At 44.2% G+C, this 21,309-nt stretch overlaps 1 protein-coding gene across 2 annotated transcripts in view; it reads left to right on the top strand.

Moving 5' to 3' along the window:
* The first annotated feature begins 1,668 nt into the window (after nt 1-1,668).
* The window catches only part of SLC9A4 (solute carrier family 9 member A4), a 72,027-nt gene continuing 52,386 nt past the window's right edge, over nt 1,669-21,309 (top strand). For both annotated transcript variants that reach the window (XM_032592613.1, XM_030310322.1), the window contains exons 1-2: nt 1,669-2,458; nt 8,010-8,473. In XM_032592613.1, the coding sequence (XP_032448504.1) occupies nt 2,173-2,458; nt 8,010-8,473 (750 nt within the window). In that variant the 5' untranslated portion in view covers nt 1,669-2,172. The remainder of the gene's footprint in view (nt 2,459-8,009; nt 8,474-21,309) is intronic.

Genomic DNA, 21,309 nt, shown 5'->3' with positions numbered 1-21,309 from the left:
GAGTCGAACTCAAAAACTGTAAGATCATGACCTGAGCCCAAACCAAGAGTTGGACACTTAATCAGCTGAACCACCCAGGTGCCCTGTGCATCTTCATCTTATAGATAAAAAAAAAAAAAAAAAAAAAAAAAAACCTGAGGCTCAAATAAGTACAGTGACTTTCCTAGAGTGAAGCAGGTAATTAATGCCTAGGAACAGAGGTGTTCCGAGTCTTAGTTTCGGTCTTGGCAGGGAGCACCATGGGAAACCCTCTCCCATTTCTTTTTTAGAAAACAAAAGTAAAAGTGTGAATAAGAAGATAAGGTGTCTATTCCAAGGAAGTTTTTCATTACAAGGCTGTGCATATCATCTTTTCTGAAAAAAAATATTGACCCGATATGGTGACCTGCTTGTGGTCAACATGATGGTCTCAGTTTAGTGACTAAATCTGATCTCTTTTAGAGCCAAACTGCAAAGGAAAGAGAAAAAAAATACACATGTGCGTTCTTGAGATGTTGCATCTAGATGCCAGCCTTCCTCAACATGTCCTATCTCCGTTTTCCAGTGATCTTTGCTGAGTATGGGGCGGGGGATGGGAGTCATCGACACTCACTAACATGAACCAAAAATATATATAACTCATCCTGCAGTTTGATACAGAAGAGGCGTTGAGACTGTTTATGAACAATAATTCTCATTTTCTATTGAATGCTATTCCTCATTGCAACAGAGTTCTTATTTCCATATAGAATAAGAAATGTGATTAAAAATAATAAAAACCAACATTTATTAAGTGCCCGTCATATGCCAGATACTTTGCTTGTTCTCTCTTATTTAATGCTTCTAGGCAATCAATGAGTTAGATATTTTTGTCCTCCTCATTTTCAGATAAGGATGCTTTGAGAGGTAACTAATTAGGTTAATGTCAAACAGTCTGTTGTATCACTTTTTTTTGAACCAGGGGGCCATTAAAAAAAAAATCCTTTAAAATGAAAAATTTGGATATGCCATGGAGTTTTTTTTTTTTTTTTTTAATTTTTTTTTTTTCAACGTTTATTTTATTTTTGGGACAGAGAGAGACAGAGCATGAACGGGGGAGGGGCAGAGAGAGAGGGAGACACAGAATCGAAAACAGGCTCCAGGCTCTGAGCCATCAGCCCAGAGCCCGACGCGGGGCTCGAACTCACGGACCGCGAGATCGTGACCTGGCTGAAGTCGGACGCTTAACCGACTGCGCCACCCAGGGGCCCCCATGGAGTTTTTTAAAACTAGGTTTTAGATGTATTTCATGAAACTTGTTCTTCTGTTCATTTTTTTTTTTTTTCTGCATACAATTCATGGAAAGCTGGAACTTCTGTCTTTCTTTGGATTACTGCTCATGCGTTCAGTAATGTGTATGCTGCCTCTTCCTCATTCCTAATTTATAGAGACCATACGACTCCAGGACAATCCAGGCTGACGTCTATGGTCTGGCATAATTATTAATAGCTCTTCTTTATTCTCAGAAATGCCCTGGTGTGGATGACAATTTCACCACCACCTTTATTAAACATTCATCATTAAACACGCCGAGGCGTCATATTGAGGCTGACCACTAGGTGTCAGTAGTGTAACCCCCGGAAAACACTCAAGGAAAGCATTTCATTACAAAAGTCATATCAGAGCAAATAATTAAGTGTAGTGCAGGAGCTACCTGCAGCCTGTCCATTCAAAACAAGTGAGAGAGCTCGGGGAGGAGAGCGGGATCAGGTGCAGGACAGACAGGTAGCTCCTTACTGGGATCTGGTGGAGAGGGAAGGACTCCTTTCTTAGCCAAAGGACTCCAGTGATATCTGGAATGGACACCCTGGTGTCTTTTTTTAATTTTCACTCACAAGATGAAGCCAGTGTGCAGTGACGTGAAGAAACAGCTTTGAATGAAGACATGTTTTTCCCCTTCCTAAGCTGCTCTTCAGATCATGATCGGACGAAGGTCACATAGGCGACCTGGGCTTTCAGGAGTCTACCGAATGACTGACGCACTTGAGCCAGAAGCTGAGTTATCTGAACACGAATCCTTTAAGGGACTCAGAACTCACTGACATGCTCGGACTCTTCTTGGAATGACTCACGGACTGTACGTATATTACCCTTGACCCAGGTGGATGCCCCTGCTCTCCAGAAACCCTCCTCACTGCAGATGTGTGGCACACCATGACGTACAGGGTCGGGGAAGCCCACAGCATGGGTTTTCAAGTGTTTGTGCCTTTCAGTCCCTGGAGCTGGTTGCTATTGCTGGTGGCCCTCAAGTGTCCTGAAGCATCTTCTGATTTGAACGAATCCACAAATTCCACGGCCCAGCGTGAGCCTAACGTTCGGTTTGCTGCTGCAGGCTCAGAGCCAGATGAGAAGATATCTGTTTTTGCACTGGATTATGACTATGTGCAAATTCCTTATGAGGTCACCCTCTGGATACTTCTAGCATCCCTTGCAAAAATAGGTAAGTCCCCGCACACCTGGCTGTGAGAGTTGTTCTCCCCATGAGATAATGTATGTGAAAATGTCTTGCCCCTGGTGAACTACGTGGATTTTAACTGTTACTGCTATTGCATCAAAAAAATCTGTTCGTTCGAGTCAAGGGGAAGCCATAACTGCTTTGTGTAAAGCCATTTAATCCTTCGGGACTGTGCTTTGAAATTTGAGCATACTTCTGGGTTCTGGGTTGTTTTGATTTCTTCTTGTTTCAGGATGACAACCATGTGACTATTTGGCACATGAAAATCTCAAGTTCTGTGCATTAAAAAATAGAGCAAGGCCTGTAGGTCTCGGAATGATGCTCCTTAGAAATTTTAGGAGCACATAATGATTCTTCTGTGAAATACTCTTCCTTCATTCTTGGCCATGTAACTGTGGGCTTCATAAATGACTCCCATTGTTTATTCTTTAAAAGCGTGACATGCGCTCCTTGCAGATTGACAGAAAGCAAGGAGCAAGACAACCACACTCCGTGGTGGGATATGGGGGCATAGAAGATGACATGTCAGTAAGATATAAGTTTATGCCTGAGCCAAATGGAGCCGGTGGGGCACCTCTGGTTTCCTTTGTGAAATAAAGGAATTCGAATTCATGGATTAATTTCTAATCAGGGTTATCTGTGTCAAAAACCAAAGTGATCTTTTACACTCTGTGACCATTTAATCCTTAACTCCACCCCCTTGTCTCCTTAATACCAGCTTATGCCAAAGTGGAAAACTGATGCAGTTATCTCACTTGTTAAGCATAACATCTCCTTTGCCTCAGTTATGAACTTTGTTATTTGGGTAGATACATTGTCCTACTGGGATAGAATACACCTACTGGGTGTATTCACTCGATGCTCCTTCACAGCTGCTTATCATTATGAGCTAGTAAAGTCTGAAGAGTGAATGGAAATTGCTAGTGTGAAGAACTCTTGTGTGATTTGTCAAATCATTAACTTACACAAAGGGTCTCATGTTATTTCTAAAAAGTGCTCAAGTAAAACCGGCTTTCTAACAGGGTAACATTCTCAGTTCAGAGCTAGGGTTCTACTACCTTTCATGCAACCACGTGGGCGCTGAGATCATTCAAAGTGACCTTGGGGCGCCTGGGTGGCTCAGTCGGTTAAGCGACCGACTTCGGCTCAGGTCATGATCTCGCAGTCCGTGGGTTCGAGACCCGTGTCGGGCTCTGTGCTGACAGCAGAGCCTGGAGCCTGTTTCAGATTCTGTGTCTCCCTCTCTCTGACCCTCCCCTGTTCATGCTCTGTCTCTCCATGTCTCAAAAATAAATGAAACGTTAAAAAAAATAATAATAAAAAAAAAACAAACAAAGTGACCTTATGTGGATCTTGAGTTTTCCTTTGTGAACAATGCTGTAGATTCTGCCCCACCCCCTCCCCCCAACTCCTTTCCTCTTCACAGTAATGGGTGAAGTAGGTCTGGGAATCAAGGAATGACAGCTGACACTGACGAGCTAGTCACCTTGACTTTCTAGGTCTCTGTGTGCCCAGCTGTGAGATTATTTCTAAAACCTCTTTGGGTGCAAATAAGGATTTTCTAGTGGCAAAGAGGTTTACATTCTCTAAACAGGGCAATGCAGAAAGGATATATTTGACCTTGGTTTTATGTTGTCATAAAACATAGATTGTTTTTTAGAGTATCTCATGTGTCCACACTCACTATGCCTAGAAGTTCAGAGGATGGTAAGACAGTATTGTTCACAGGACTACTGGCTTAAATGATCTTGCTTTTCATGTCGATGGAATGCAACATACTTTAGAAAAAAAAATAACTTCAGTAGGTTATCAGTTGGATCATGCTGATTCAAGTTCAATGTCAAACTTGTTAGTCTTTTTTTTTTAAATTTTTTTTTTCAACGTTTTTTATTTTTATTTTTGGGACAGAGAGAGACAGAGCATGAACGGGGGAGGGGCAGAGAGAGAGGGAGACACAGAATTGGAAACAGGCTCCAGGCTCCGAGCCATCAGCTCAGAGCCTGACGCGGGGCTCGAACTCACGGACCGCGAGATCGTGACCTGGCTGAAGTCGGACGCTTAACCGACTGCGCCACCCAGGCGCCCCCAAACTTGTTAGTCTTTAAGGATTCAGACTACTTCTATACTGTACAAGAAAAGAAGGTCACATTTATTGATTTTTATTTCTTACATGTCAAGTACTGGACTCGTAGTTTTATATATGGTGGCTCATGTGTCTGGGGCAAAAAAATATGACATAGAACTATAACATGCAAGAAATCTATATAGATTTTCTTAGATTCTATATTATAAAACTAGAATCAAAATATAATTGATAATCATTATATTGATCATTTATTCTTTCATTCAGTCATTCTATCAAGACACATTTATTAAATGCCCATTCCATATGTGGAAATGACCATGGTCCCTGGCCTCAAGGGTCTAGTTGAATGGGGAAAACAGATGAATTTAGCACTGCCTGATAGGCACTCTGACAGAAGAATATCACAACTCTCCCCCAGTCTTTTTTAAAACATCCAACTATGTGTGTTATAGAAGAACAAAATTATAGAACAAAGATAATACAGAATCACCTCAGACTTTTTGTTTGTCTTTTATTTTAGATCCACCTCTTGGAACACTATAGAAGGGTGTTCCTTGAGTCATTGGGCAGAATGAAATTGTAGCACCATCTTTGACTTTCAGGCAGGACTTTGTTATTTGTGGCCATTTAAATTTAGGGCCCTGGAGGGGCGCCTGGGTGGCGCAGTCGTTTAAGCATCCGACTTCAGCCAGGTCACGATCTCGTGGTCCGTGAGTTCGAGCCCCGCGTCGGGCTCTGGGCTGATGGCTCAGAGCCTGGAGCCTCTTTCCGATTCTGTGTCTCCCTCTCTCTCTGCCCCTCCCCTGTTCATGCTCTGTCTCTCTCTGTCCCAAAAATAAATAAAAAAACGTTGAAAAAAAATTTTTTTTTAAAAATTTAGGGCCCTGGAACTGTAAACTCTCTCAAAGTGACCGACTCTATTGTCCATCGTGAAAGGGAGGAGAGTTGTACAGTGTGAAATGCACATGATGGTTCTCTTTACAATGCCTTACTTTACAGTGCATGGCACCTCTTCCTGCTACCACTGCGTAGGTGTAGCTTAAGGCAGTTGCATGTGGGATCCATTTCAGGAAACTCAATTCCTGGAAGCAAGACCAAACTGGGAAGACACGGGGACTGAGCAAAGCACACTATAGACTCTTCCACCTCTTTTACATATTAAAAAGTTCAGTGTTGTTAAAATAAGCACTAACTGAAGAAGAGGAAGAAGAAGAGGAAGGAGAAGAAGGGAGAGGAAGAGGGGTAAGAGGAGAAGGAGGAGAAGGAGGACAAGAAGAAGGAGGAAGGAGGGGGAGGGGGGAGGAAGAAGAGAAGAAGGAGGAAGAGGAGAAAGAGAAGGAGGAGAAGAAGGAGAAGAAGAATAGAGGGAGGAGGAGGGTGGGAAGGAGGAAGAGAAAGTTATCATTAGGAAATGGAGAGAGCAGGACTCTCAAACTCTTGAAGGAGGCCTTAAAGCCTACTTCAAGCCACTGGCTTGAAGCCAGTGGATAGACTTGTGGTTTTGGATTGTCCCTTGATACTAATTACATTCTATCATAATAACCTGCCTGCTGATAATAAATGAAATTCAAAGCTGTGATCAAGGAAACCCACATGCTCTTTGGATGGCTGGACTTAAAATTCCTAAGGAGACATTCAATGGCTCTCTGTGGCCTATGGGAGAAATATTCACTCTTTAGCCTTGAACTCAAGACCCCCTATTATATGGCTCAAAATCATCTTCCAACTCTTCTTCCAATATTCATCCAATTCATAATTTCCTCTAGCCAGGTGACCTCCTCGATAAATGTTAGACATATCTGACTGGGCCATTCCCACCTCTGTTCCTTTTCCACTGGAATTCTCCCCACCTAAAATCTCTCCCATTCTTTTGTCCAACTATGTAACTCCTTGTCATACCCCAACAGCCTGTTCAACTTCTGCTTCCCATATAAAAGCTTCTTTGGTGAACATTTAACCTGATCAATCATTCATTTACACACTTGTAGATTCTTTCAGCAAATAGACCAGCTGCTGTGGGCAAGACACCTTTCTAAGCACGTTGGGGAGATATAGAAATGTATGTCATTCTGTCTGAGTTGGAAGAGTCTGGAGGTGAGCAGGGGAGATAAGTCATGCACAAAAAATGATAGAGAACATTGTTGTTAGATACTGATAAAATAATACAGTAATTCAGAGGAAGACATATGATTTCCTTGGGAAGTGGTTGGGAAAGGTTTGAAGACTGAGATGGACCTAAACAGGTTGAAGAAAAGACAACCCAGGCAGCATTAATGGTAAAAGAAAACTAGAAAGGTGTACCCCAGGGAAAAGATGTGTAGTTGGCTGTGATGTAGGATGGATATATAAGGATAGTGTTGGGTGGGAGGGATATTGACTTGGAGAGAACCCCAGAGTGACCTGCTGTGCCCTGATCTCTTCTTATATTTGTGGAAATAGTCAATGTACACTTCGCTGTATACTTACGCATTGCCTTGCTTTTGTCTTCTTATTTGTTAATGTCTTATTTCTGAAATTCCACCAACAGCTGGAATTGTAATAAACATGTTTGATTCTCCACTTTATACACAGTGCTTCCCAGTGGGTTGGTCTTGGCCCAAGGATGCTTCCCAAATGCCCTCAGTTTAAAAATCTGTGAGTTGCTTTATGTGCCTTCAGAGACTTAGGTGGGGACTGAGATGATCAGATACATGTGGTTTGGAAAAGTCATCTGGCAGCAGGAAATAGAGTGGACTGGGGAATTGAGGGTGAGATAGGAGAAGAAGCTAATGCAGTAGTCAGGATGGGAAATGAGGAGCCTTCAAAAAAAGGCGGTGGTTGTACAAATGGGGAGGAAGAGCTGGTCTTTAGGGGCATGGCTGAGAGACATAGCTGATGAAATAGGGAGCTGGTTGTAGGAGGGGCAAAGTTGACAGGGCTTCAGGGATTGTGACTTGATTTCCTACTTAAGTGGCTGACCGGCTGGCAGGGTCATAGGTTAAATAAGGAAAATAAAACAAAGACTGAATTTTTGTTTATTGGTTTGGGGAAGGGAGGCTCGGAAGAAGCTGATGTTTAGGTGACTGTGATTGACTGCCTGAGCCCTGAAGGTGGGTTTTGCAGGAATGCAAAGGAACTCCACTCTCTTCTCTCCTCTTCCCCCACTGCCCTCCCGGATCCTGTAAGGTGGGGAAGCAGGGAGGGGCAGGAGAGGGGACGACTGGCTGAGGACCACTCTGGGACCTGCTCTGGGCCTGGCATGTTAAGTACTGGATCTTGTTTAAAGCCCCCAACAACACTTCCAGTCCCTGCTATGCATGGGGATCCGAGGCTCAGGGATGCACACCAGCCTACCCAAGGTCCCCTCTGCTTGGTTTTAGATGGCCTCTTGTATACCAGTCTCCTGGTAGCTTAGTGGCCAGAGCCATCTTATTTGCAAACATCTAAATGTGGTTCTCTGCTTTTCCCTAGGCTTCCATCTTTACCACAGACTGCCAGGCCTTATGCCAGAAAGCTGCCTCCTCATCATCGTTGGGGCTCTGGTGGGTGCCATCATCTTTGGCACTGACCATAAATCTCCTCCTGTCATGGATTCAAGCATCTACTTCCTGTATCTCCTTCCACCCATTGTCCTGGAGGGTGGTTACTTCATGCCCACCCGGCCCTTCTTTGAGAACATTGGCTCCATTTTGTGGTGGGCAGGCCTGGGGGCCCTGATCAATGCTTTTGGCATTGGCCTCTCCCTCTACCTCATCTGCCAGATCAAGGCCTTTGGCCTCAGTGATGTCAACCTGCTTCAGAACCTGCTGTTTGGTAGCCTGATCTCGGCTGTGGACCCTGTGGCCGTGCTGGCTGTGTTCGAGGAGGCGCGTGTGAACGAGCCGCTCTACATGATGATCTTCGGGGAGGCCCTTCTCAATGACGGCATTAGTGTGGTGAGATGTCAAAGCATGTCCCCGGGGAGACGAGGAGTCAGGTGAAGCTGGAGACAGCAGTCCATCCTCTGGGCAAATGGAGAAGGCTGAGCATGACCGCATCAGGGCAGGACAGGAATAGGCTTTGGTCAATAGAATGTAACCAAGTTCTGGTGACTTCTCTTAGGATCTGCTACAAATAAATAATTGCTCACTAATGCTGCTTGTCATTCAGTAACCAAATAGCTTCTTTAAACAAAGGAAAAGGAGAGGACAGATCATTTTTTAGTTAAAATCAGGTTCTCAGAAGAAACTGTTGTCAAAGGCTCTTCTGGTCTTTTCACTAGGATAATCCGTACTTTACCATTTTTCTTTTCTCTCATTCACTGGACCTCACCCTCATTCCCTTCATATGCTTTTTGTTTGTTTTGTGTTTAACATGTTGCATGCAATAATGAATTTAAATAAAAGATGAGGTAGGAAGGGAGTTGAAAAGGGTTTGCAAAATTGTGTTAGCAGCCTTGATTGCATGACTCCTACAGAATATGTGAATGAGGCATTTTTGTGTAAGGACTCCTTCTGGGGAGAAGCTGAGAAAAACTTCACAGGCTGTCAACACAGGGCATTGAGGCCCAGAAGACATCTTTGGTGCTGGAATATTCAGGCAAGTCAGCCCATTGCTTAGTTTCATTACATTACCTCAAACCTTTACCAGGTATTAGACTGTGAAACTTTTTTTTTAATCGTTTATTTATTTTTGAGAGACAGAGCATGAGCAGGTGAGGGACAGAGAGAAGGGGAGACAGAATCTGAAGGAGGCTCCAGGCACCGAGCTGTCAGCACAGAACCCGACGCAGGGCTCGAACTCACAAACTGCGAGATCATGACCTGAGCCGAAGTTGGATGCTTAACGGACTGAGTCACCCAGGTTCCCCTAGACTGTGAAACTTTTATATATAGTTTGATTTGCTTTTCTTGTCTTTTTTAAAAACTTATTTTTTTACATTTTTAAAAAAATTTTTTTTAACATTTATTTATTTTTGAGACAGAGAGAGTCAGAGCATGAACGGGGGTGGGTCAGAGAGAGAGGGAGACACAGAATCTGAAACAGGCTCCAGGCTCTGAGCTGTCAGCACAGAGCCCAACGCGGGGCTTGAACTCACGAGCCCCGAGATCATGACCTGAGCAGAAGTCGGACGTCCAACCGACTGAGCCACCCAGGCGCCCCAAAACTTATTTTAGAGAGACTGTATGAGTGGGGGAGAGGAGCAGAGGGAGAGAATCTTAAGCAGGCTTTGCACTAATGGGGGGCTTGATGCCAGACCCTGAGATCATGTCCTGAGCGGATATCAAGAGTCGGAAGCTCAACTGACTGAGCCACCGAGGCTCCCCTACTTTTCTTATCTTTAAATTTACATCACACCACATAAGTGATACAGGAATGCATTTTTATCATAGAAGTTCCAAACAGTACAAAATTACACAGCATAAAAACACAAAAGCTTCCACTTTCCCCTCTCCTCACTCTCTAAGCAAGCCCTTTGATCAGTTTGGCATTTTCCTTCCCTGTCTTTTCTTTTTTTTAATGTTTATTTATTTATCTTGAGAGAGAAAGCACACGCGATGCAAGGTGGGGGGAGGGGCAGGGAGAGAAGGAGAGAGAGAATCCCAAGCAGTCTCCAATGCTGTCAGAGCAGAACCCTATGCCATGTTTGATCTCAGGAATGGTGAGATCGTGACCTCAGCCAAAATCAAGAGACAGATGCTTAACCAACTAAGTCACCCAGGCACCCTCCCTGTCTTTATTATATGCATATGTGAGCGCATGCATGCATGTGTGTGTGTCTAGATATATATTATTTTGCATAAACTGGGTGAGGTTATATTATATGCATTGCTTAAATATAACAATTCATTCTATATCATTTGTTATGGAGTATTTCCCAGATTATATTAATGGTAAGTTATTTAACCATTTCCTGATGATAGAAATTCAGGTTGTGACCCAGTTTTCACTTTTGAAAACTACAACATTGCAATGAATATTATTGTTTATGCATGAGTATTTTTATAGGGTACATTCTTGGAAATGAAATTTCTGGGTTAAAAAGTGGGTACCTTAAAAAAGTTAAAAGATGCTGCTCATCCAGTTGGTGAGGGAAGGATTCTTCCCCCAGGGATAAGGAGTGACACCCAACAATAAACAGATGACAACAGTTAGATACATACATTCATAGCCCAGGGGAGGAGGACATTGCACACCATGCAAGACCACGTGGGTGCCGCACTTGGGAACAGAGAGAACAATCAGGGATATGGGAGTAAGGCTTTGTGGTAACAAGAAGATAGGTACCTCCTGGTTCCCCCAGGATGATGTGATTGGCTTGTTTCAAATCATTCCACAGGCTGTCAGGAGAGTGACGCCTGATACTCAGGAATGAGCAAGTATAGGGCCTGATCCCATTGATAGGAAGGGCTATTTGGCCAGTGAGCGGTCAGGCTGAGGAGCAGAACTTGGAGTTATGCCACTCAGGATCCTCCCCGTTTTACCAAATGTCAAGGTAGTACACAATATTGGACCTTAATTTTAGTTGTTATACCATAGCTGCTAGAATTTTCCAGAAACTCTATATGGTCTTACATTTCCGTAGTACATTAAATGCACGTTTTCTTTTATCGATGTCTACAAGAGTTATTTCTTCTTAATGTTTTCCAATTGAATGAGCACAAAAGGGTTAATCTTGTTTGTTTTAATTTGTATGGTGATATGAAGCATCTTTGCAACGATCTTGGATCATTAGTGTTTCTCATTCTGTAAATTGGAAGTTCATAATCTCTTAGGGTGGCCAGACTTTAAAAACATGAAGGACGCTCAGTTAAACTGAAATTTCTTATAAACAATGAATTTTTGGGGGCGCATTGGTGGCTCAGTAGGTTAAGCATCCGACTTCATCTCAGGTCATGATCTCGTGGTCCATGAGTTCGAGCCCTGCGTCGGGCTCTGTGCTGACAGCTCAGAGACTGGAGCCTGTTTCAGATTCTGCATCTCCCTCTCTCTCTGACCCTCCCCCATTCATGCTCTGTCTCTCCCTGTCTCAAAAATAAATAAACGTTAAAAAAAAATTTTTAAAAAACAATGAATTTTTTATATGTCCCAGTTATTGTATGCAAGTATATTATCTTGTCCATTTTTCTTTGCTGTTTTTTAATTTTCAAGTGATTTGTAGAAACTCATTGAATTATCTAAATTTTAAACTTTTGAGTATTACATACAAATCAAATATTTTCTCTTATTGTGTCACTTAAATGTTTCAAGGGGCACCTGGGTGGCTCAGTGGGTTAAACATTTGACTTTAGCTCAGATCATGATCTCATGGTTTGTGGGTTCAAGCCCCACCTCGGACTATCTGCTGTCAGCATGGGGCCAGCTTCAGAACCTCTGTCCCCTCTGTCTCTGCCCCTCCTCTACTCATTCTCTCTCTCTCTCTGTCTCTCTCTCTTAAAATAAACAAACTTAAAAGATTTTTTTCTTAGATTATGGTATCTTTTGTCCTATAAAACTTTTAAATTTTTATGAGCTCAAACCTAATGTACTCTTTTATTGACTCTGGGTTTCATATCTTGCTTTCAGAGATTATGCCCAACCAGAGATCATGCAAACATTTTTTTTTAATTTTTTCCCTTTTACCATTAGTTATTTAATTCATCAGGCACATAATATTTTATTGTGAGGACTTTATGCAAAAAATAGATAGTGCAGGGAGCAAAAGGCTCTTAAAATGTAACCCAAGATATCTAGGATGGATTCACCAAGTGAAGGAGAAAAAAACCATACACGAAGTCAGACATCAATTAAGTTATTCATAATGAGAATCTCTAACTGTTCAGCAAGATGCTAGACTCATCAGGGCTACACATTCTTTCCTTCTGGACAAGTTCCACAGGAAGCCAAGTTGTCTGAAACTGGGAGGAGAGACTGGGACTGCCCATGGAACTGCCACGGGAATGACCTCCTGCCATGTGCTTCAGAATCACTTAGGTGGGACTGATGAATATTCGGATGTCCAAACCCCATCTCAGACTCTCTGGGAATGGAGCCTGGGAATCTGTACTTTAATAGCCACCTCAGGTGATTACCAACGTTTGAGAACTAATGGTTTCTCACCTTTAGGTTGAGAGCAGCTGATGTATCTTGACCTAAAACAATAATACGTTTAGAACAAGGGTGGTTCTCTCCTCCGACTGGGCTGGATGAAGCTCTGAGATCACCTTTCGCCACCATTTGGTCTTTAGATATTTTCATACCTCTGGTTTTGTTATAATGGAGTTAGCGGCCCTATTCCACTCCTAGGTGGCCCCTCTGAACCATGATGTGTTAATTTCACACTTCATCTCCTAAAGATAATCTGATTTCATTTAAATCTAAGTTATTTGGTATTACTTGCTTACTGTAACCCCCATCACTGGCTGAGCCACTGAGAGCGCTTATCTGTAATAACATCAAAGCTACCTCCTGACTGTCCATTCCGGGGTAATTCTTCAAACTTTCCTTCACAAATGACTTTCTAAATCCCACCTCTTGTAATTTTCACAGGACACCCTATTTCTTTTTTTTTTTTTTTTTCAACGTTTATTTATTTTTGGGACAGAGAGAGACAGAGCATGAACGGGGGAGGGGCAGAGAGAGAGGGAGACACAGAATCGGAAACAGGCTCCAGGCTCCGAGCCATCAGCCCAGAGCCCGACGCGGGGCTCGAACTCCCGGACCGCGAGATCGTGACCTGGCTGAAGTCGGACGCCCAACCGACTGCGCCACCCAGGCGCCCCCAGGACACCCTATTTCTAACATTGGACTCTGTTGCTTCTTTGGTGTTGCCTCTGAACTTGAGAATCTGACTTCACCCTGAAATTTCTCTAGAATTTATATCTAAAGCCAATCACAGCTCGGTTTCTGGTTGGGGTTTCTTGGCCAGCGACAGTTGTTTGATTTTCCCAAAGTTAAATTGTTTCCACTTGGACATTTTTTTTTAAATGATCATTTCAAAATAAAATTATAATTTTCAACCGACCAGAGTATCTGCTGAGGGCACTGTTGTGACCTCCAATGGGCGAAGCTGCTGTTGTGTTGGCTCCAGGGGGGTTGCCCACACGTCACTCCTGGGTCACTCTGTGGTCACCCAAAGCACAGTGAGTATTAAGTGTGTGCTTGGGCACTTCTGTGCCCCTACGTGAAACCAGAGAAGCTCCAGGGCCAGATTTAGAAAGCAGTTTGAAAGCAACTGGTATTTAATGCAGTCCAGTTGTATTTTGAGCTAAGGGCCTTGAACTCACCCTTTCATTGAGGAAGGGGCCTTCCTGAGGGCAGTAGTCACAAGCATGCTCTTTCAGCAGAAAGTCTGAGTCATCTGGAAAGCGATCTGTGATTTGTGGGTTACATATGACAACTCTCCAGATCTTTATTCACTAAAGAATTGCTTTCTTACTAAAGAGGAGCTGTTCCAGAACTGTCGAAATACCAATGAATCTGATTCTCCAGGTCTCTTGCCCCATGTGTTTCTCCCTCTCGTTGAATATTTCACCAGAGCACACCCTTTGTGATAGGCAAAGGGAGCAGAGCCAAAACCCAAATAGCTCTAAAATGATAACTAGTATCCCCAGTTGAATCTCAGGGCCAAAGCCATAGCAGGAAGAGAGGTGCAGCTATTATATCCAGGCCCTGCATGGGGTCACTTTGACACTTACTATTTTATTAAATTGTTGCTTTTTACTATGAGGCATGAATTAACAAACACATTTCACGGATGAAGAAAACAAAGCAAAGGAAGTTAAAATAAATTGAACAAGGGCATGCTGCCAGGCCAAGGACAGTCTGGACATGGACACACAGGACTGTCTCATTCCAACCTTTTTCCTTTTATTCTTGCCTCTTGAGTTTTCTTGTTTCCTTCCTTCCTTCCTTCCTTCCTTCCTTCCTTCCTTCCTTCCTTTTTTCTTTCTTTCTTCTTTCTTTCTTTCTTTCTTTCTTTCTTTCTTTCTTTCTTTTTTTCTTTCTCTTTCTTTCTGATTTTGTTTTTAAATAATCTCTACACCCATCATGGGCCTCGAACTCATGACACCAAGGTCAAGAACTGCCTGCTCTACTGACTGGACTGAACCAGCCAGGCGCCCCATCCTTCTGAGTTTTCAACTTATGGAGCCAGAAGGGATAGGAGAGAATCCATGTGTTACTGATGAGTACTCTGGGCTCAGGTCCAGTTGGCAGTGAAGCCAGCATTCTTCCTCCTAAACAGAATTGCCTTATTTGGCCGAATCCAAGGTGTGACTCCAGGAAAGATTCTGATTATCTCTGGGCCTCATTTCTGTAAAATTGGGATGATAATATTACTTAGCTCATAGGGTCACTGGAAAATTCACATTAAGCTTTTTGTATAGTGAGTGCCCCGTGAGTCCTGGCTGTTATTGTTATATCATATCAGCTCATGGACACGGCATGGTAGTTGGCTCCCTGTTCGTAGGTACCTGGTTTTAAACATGGCACTGCTTCATTTATTGTAGGCAGATGGTTCTTACTGCAAGCCGACTGTTCCTCCCTGGTCCTCCTGGGTCGATTTGCTGAATAAGCAACAAGGCGATATTGCCAAGGTTTCTTTTGTGTCCCATCTTTCCCCATCGGCCCCCTCCTCCAACTCATCTGAGAGGTCCAAAAGGCTAGTACAAGCCAGGCCTGAGACCTGAACCCAGGCAGATGGCCCCAGAGCACGTCTGCTCCTGACTGCTACTCCATGCTGTCCCTCACCTCTCCCTCTCTCCCTCCAGCTTTCTTTCCCTCTGCCTTTCCTTTCCCTAGTGGTATCTTCACTTGGCATCTTGCTGTGCTAGAGTCTGTCCTCTAGGACCACAGTGAATGAGAGAGTGGTAAAGGGGGGGCAAATGAAAATGTCTGAGCCCAGACCTTGGGCCATTCACATTGATGGTCCTTTACATACTTTTCCTTATTAAAGCTTCATAACAGCCTAGTGTGGAGGGGGGTTGTTGTCCCCATTGATGAGACTTTGGAGAGGTGGGGTTGTTCGCAGCTGACGGCCTTCAAGAAATAAATCTTGAAGACATCTTTGGTACAAAAAGCTGATTTTATTAAAGTACGGGGACAGTACCTGTGGGCAGAAAGAGCTGAACTGGGGTTGTGAAGAATGACTGGTTGTATATTACAGGGGTCCGGGAGGTAAAGTCAAATGGGAAGTTTCCAAAGAGGTTTTCATATGCTAAAGAAGACTCACAGGACACTGGAGGTCTAGCTATTGTCGAGCTAAGGTTGTTTTTCCTTCTAGCAAAGCATTAACATTAAGACAGTAGGGAGTTCTTGGACTTTAGGCTATTAATAAGAATGCATTTTTCTTGGAATATTACCAAGGTATTTACAAACTGATGGAGACTCTCAGCTTAGCCATTTGTTTTTTGTCTTTTCCTTCGTTCTTGGGCAACCGGGAGTGCCTGAGGAATGTCACACATATCCCACCTGAGGAGGCGGGGGGTGGGGGGTGGGGGGGGGGAGGGATAGCTTGTACTTTGCTCTCAGCTTACCTTATGCTCCCTCATCACTCATGGTGTGAAAGGACTGTATGTAGTGTTTAAAAGCAGGGGCGCCTGGGTGGCTCAGTCAGTTGAGCGTCCAACTTCGGCTCAGGTCACGATCTTGCGGTCCGTGAGTTCGAGCCCCGCATGGGGCTCTGGGCTGATGGCTTGGAGCCTGCTTCCGATTCTGTGTCTCCCTCTCTCTCCGCCCCTCCCCCGTTCATGCTCTGTCTCTCTCTGTCTCAAAAATAAATAAACATTAAACAAAAAATTTAAATAAAAGCAGAGATAGCCACACCCCAGACCCAGACATCTGGGTTCACATCTCCTACTGACTCTTCTTGCTCCTTTGAGACTTGTAGGTGAATTATCAGATCTCCACATGCTTAATGTTCTTCATTGTCATTTTTATTACAAAGATACAGATTGTCAGGAAGTCATTTATTGAATACAACCTTTTTTTTTTTAGTTACTTGTTTTGAGGACAACCTTCAGAATGGTGTAGGTTTTTTTTTTTATGTTTATTTATTTTTGAGGGAGACAGCATGAACAGGGGAGGAGCAGAGAGGTAGGGAGACACAGAATCAGAAGCAGGCTCCAGGCTCCGAGCTGGCAGCACAGAGCCCGACGTGGGGCTCGAACCCGCAGACTGCGAGATCATGACCTGAGCCGAAGTCAGGTGCTTAACCCACTGAGCCACCCAGGTGCCCCTGAATACAACTTATTTTATGTGGCTCAGCATCCAAAAGGTAGAGTGAAAAGTTCCCCTCCCACTGCTTTTGCAAGCCAGCCATCCCCAGCAACAGTTTTTCACGGAGAGCTTTTACCTTTCATTCAGTTAGCCCCTCTATTTATTACGAATGCTTGTTGCTAGCCTTATATCCCAAATTTCCAGACACTGTATGCTGGAATTCCTTGCCCTCCTCTGATCTCATTTCATCTTGTCATACCATTGCCAGCCTAACTTTGCCAAACAGTTGCCAGGTGACCCCCATGATTTCTTTCCTAGCAGCTTCTGCCGTCGTCATAGAACCAGCATGTAGCACTGAGCCTTGCAGGCGTGCTGAGTCATGCGCAGGAATGAATGCTGCACAAAGAGCGAATAAATGAATGGAGGATGGGGACTAGGAGAGACTGTGCAAAGGCTGTGCTTGCCCTGGGACCTGCAGCTCTGGCCATCTCCGGAGACCACAGCTCTCCCTCCCTGACTCCCTAGTGACACTCAGTTTGAATTCCGATTTGTCAAGGAAGCTGTGAGCAAACAGGGGTGTTCTCCTGACACGCTGCCACCACCTAACAGTAGAATTTCTCCCTGACCCTAAATGCTAGAAGTTGGATGAAACCAGTGGGAAAGAGGAGTCCCAGTGTCCTTCCTTCTCACACCTTCAGGGAGCACCTGTCCATGCTGGGGCTGCCTAGGCACGGGGCACGAGAAGATGAACGGTGGGCCTGTAACCCTTAGGGCAGTCACTTGATGGAGGAGGGACAGCCATTAGCCTTGCTGGTTGTGAGGACGAGATGACAGGTTTAAACCAAACTAGGACAATAGGGAGCAGCTTGCCAGAGGAAGCTGCATTGGATCTGAGAGAAAACATTTGTGTGGGGTTGGATTTTCCTTCATGATTCTCTCTGGTTTATGACTTTCCTCCCTTAAAGGGGTCTTAGCTCCAATAACATCATTCAAGAGGCAGTAAAGTGTGGCCAAGAGCACGGACAGCAAGGCCATATGCCTTAGTTCAGTTGCTGGCCGCACAGCTTGCATCGGTGTGACTTTAGGTGAGTTATCCTCTGGGCCTCAGTTTCCTTTCTGTAAAATGGAGATCAGGTTGTGTGCGGGAATTAAAGTGAGTTAACACACCTAACCATGAAAATGGTGTCTGTCACGGAATAAGTAAAGGATGTTTGGTGTGTGTGATATTGTGACTTATGATAAATATGTATTTGGTCTCCATCCCCACTCAGGGCACGGAGTTCATAAAACCCTTAGAATTTCCATTTATGGCACTTGCAACAGGGTATGCCTTTTTATGTTAAAGAGGTAAATTTGGGAACCCCCCAGTCACCTAATGTTGGGGGTTGGTCTCCTGGGGAGCCAACCATGTGATTAGAGGGTTAAAATTTTCAGTCCTCACCCCTAGACCTCCAGGGAGCAGAGAAGGGCTGGAAATTGAGTTCAACCACCAATGGCCAATGATTTAATCATGCATGCCTATGCGACGAACCCTCCATGAAAAACCAAAAGGAGTGGGGCACTTGGGTGGCCCAGCTGGTTGAGCATCAGACTCTTGGCTTTGACCCAGGTCATGATCTCACAGTTGTAAGATCAAGCCCCATGTTGGGCTCTGCACTGAGCACGGAGCCTGCTTGAGATTCTGTCTCTGCCCCTCCCCCACATGTGTGCACCTTCGTGGGTTTGGTCTCTCTCTCTCTCTCTCAAAATAAATTTTTAATTTTTATGGAAGCTCCATATCCTGTCTCCATATCTTACCTACGCATCTCTTACATCTGGCTATTCCTGAGTTATATCCTTCTGTAACAAGCTGGTAATCTAGTCGATAAAATGTTCCTCTGCGTTTTGGGAACCACTCTAGCAAATTAATAGAATCTGAGGAGGGGGTGTCAGGACCTCCGATCTGTAGCCTATTTGTGGGAGGCAGAGGTGACAACCAGGACGTGTAGTTGGCATCTGAAGTGAGGGTGGGGAGGACATTCCTGTGGACTGAGTCCTTAATCTATTGGATCTTACGCTATCTCCAGTGGAGTTCATTGCTTGGTATTGTGGGATAAATCACACACATCAAAGTTGGTGTCAGAGTCGGGTGTTATTAATAGAAATCCACGTACACGAGAGCTTCTGAGCCACAGAGCTCTCTTCACATCCTAAGGGATGCCACATCATGCAGTCCATCGGGCTGGACTTGGTAGGCTCAGCTTTTCCCAGAGAAGTGCTGTGCACAAACTTGAACAGACTCTTCGGGGCAGGGGGAGCGGCGATAGGCAACTTTTTCTCGTCCTCTTTTGAGCTCTTTATTTCCTTTCATTTCATTCAGCTTCCTAGGATAGGAGGTGAGAGGCTTCAGATACAAGTAGACAGTTTCCTCTGGCCAAGAATGTAGGGAGCTCTGTGTGTAAGGGGGAGGTGAACCTTACAAGCTGTACAATTTTTGAGCAAGTGACTTAATCCATTTGTGTCTCCATTTTCTCAGGTATAAAATGGGATGATTAATCTGACCTCAGACAGTGGTTTTGAGGAGGATGTGAAAAAATACACATGGACGCCTGGCACATAGTAGGTGATGAGTAAATTTCCTATTGCCCTTCCTGTATTCAAGAGGAGGTTCCACACAAGAAAGGCAACCTGTTTGGCATCTGTTGGCATCGAAATGGGGATAAGCCCCAAGCCTCAGACAAACTGGGCTGGTTGGCTTTAGTTGCCTGGAGAGTGAACTCCACTCCCCACAGTGGTTCAGCAAGTGCACCTGAGCTATAAGGAAGTTCTCCCCAGAACTGCTTCTAACGCACCATAGGGGGACAGCAAGTGTCTGGTGCTCCCCCAGCCCGGGACTCACCCAGCGGGGGCTTTTTCAGGGTGTGCGTGTGTGCGCATGTGAATATGTGATGCAACCACACAAATAGCTTGGGACAATGCTTGACCAGGCTGGGGAGATGGAAAGAACTGGAAAAAAAGAAGGGCAGAGGACACTCCAATGCAAACAGGATGTTGGAGAGGTCAGAGATTCACCGATCTGAAAGAGGCAAATCAGACTTCTACGTTTCCCCCAAGGGATGATACCTTTGCCTCCTACATGTCCAGGGTCCAAGCTGTAGACTCCTGTTAACAAGCAGCCTGAAACATCTGTCCCCCAAGGGCACCTGGGTGGTTCAGTTGGTTAAGTGTCTGACTCTTGGTTTCGGATCAGGTCATGATCTCACGGTTTCGTGAGTTCAAGCCCTTCATCAAGCTCAGTGCTGGCAGTACAGAGCCTGCCTGGGATTCTCTCTCTCCCTCTCTCTCTTCTCCTGCCTCATTCATGCTGTCACTGTCTCTCTGAAAAATAAATAAACTTAAAAACAAAAAACCTGTTCCCTGGACCCATGTGCTAACTCAGTAGCTTAGGCAGGACAGGGTCAGAGAGGGACACTTCAACCATTATTTCATTGGAATTCCTCAAATTCGATTCATAAACACCTGTTTAGTTCATTTTCTTTGGGTTGAAGAAACGACGACTGAAGTTTGAATTGTATAAATTTATTTTCAACCTGCCTATGCTGTGAGCCATTTGTGGGTGGTTAGAACTCCCTGCAGTTCACAAGGGTAGGAAAAAAAAGAACAAAGCCTCACCAGTTATCAAGTTGTCTTTCCTTTGTCAGGAGGTAGGGCTGAGAAGCTATGGAAATGGATTTGGAAAAGAAACACTTAGGGGAAAAGCAAACTCTTTAAGTCTTTAGAGAACAATCAGAATGATCGCAGAAAAGCATGTGAAAGCAGTTCTTTCAAAACCTTAACCACCACGCACCACACGCACCAACTGTGCTAAGTGCGGGGATGAGGAAACAAACAAGTCTTGTCCCTGCCTTTGAGGAGCCCCAAGCCGGCAACATTGGCCTTATTTCTTTTTGTCTGTAAATAATTCTTCTTACCCTACAAGAACGGATCTGCCTATTCCTCTGTGTTTTCTTATTGCCCTTTCAAGCCACAGAGATTTCTTAGGCGATTACATAATACATTAATAGAAATCACTGACTTGGGAGAAAATCCTAGAATTACAAAGAGCCAAGAGAGTTTCCTAGCTCGGTGGTTTTCAAGAGATCCCACCCTCCTCAACCGCATGCATGCATGTATTCTCAAGGGCGAGTTGGGTGTGTTGGGCTGTGGTATGGAAAAAATATACTCAGTATCATGTGAAAATCCCCATGAGTTGGCAAATAGTTTCCCTATAGCTTCCTCAATGATTATGTAAAGTGAACAGTAGCCAGCAGAACCTGTTGTACAGGCCCTCTCTGTAACGTTATATCCAGGCGATGGGTCGGAGAGACGAGGCCAGTGATTCTGGTTCTGGGCGAAGGTTATTCCGATTTCACCCCTTAACACCCAGGATCAGCTTTGGTCGTTAGTGAGTATGAGACTAAGCCTGAGAGTAAACAGAGAGATCAAAAAAATCCAGCTCCTTTAAGTTAAAGGTAAAAGTTCAGTCCTATTTGATTGACCCAGAGTTCACCTGAATCTGAATCATTCATTTATTCATCATTCATTCATTCATTCATTAAAAAATATTATTGAGCAA

This window comes from Lynx canadensis, chromosome A3, assembly GCF_007474595.2.
Source record: "Lynx canadensis isolate LIC74 chromosome A3, mLynCan4.pri.v2, whole genome shotgun sequence".
Taxonomy (NCBI): domain Eukaryota; kingdom Metazoa; phylum Chordata; class Mammalia; order Carnivora; family Felidae; genus Lynx; species Lynx canadensis.
This window is presented reverse-complemented; position numbering and strand designations above follow the sequence as displayed.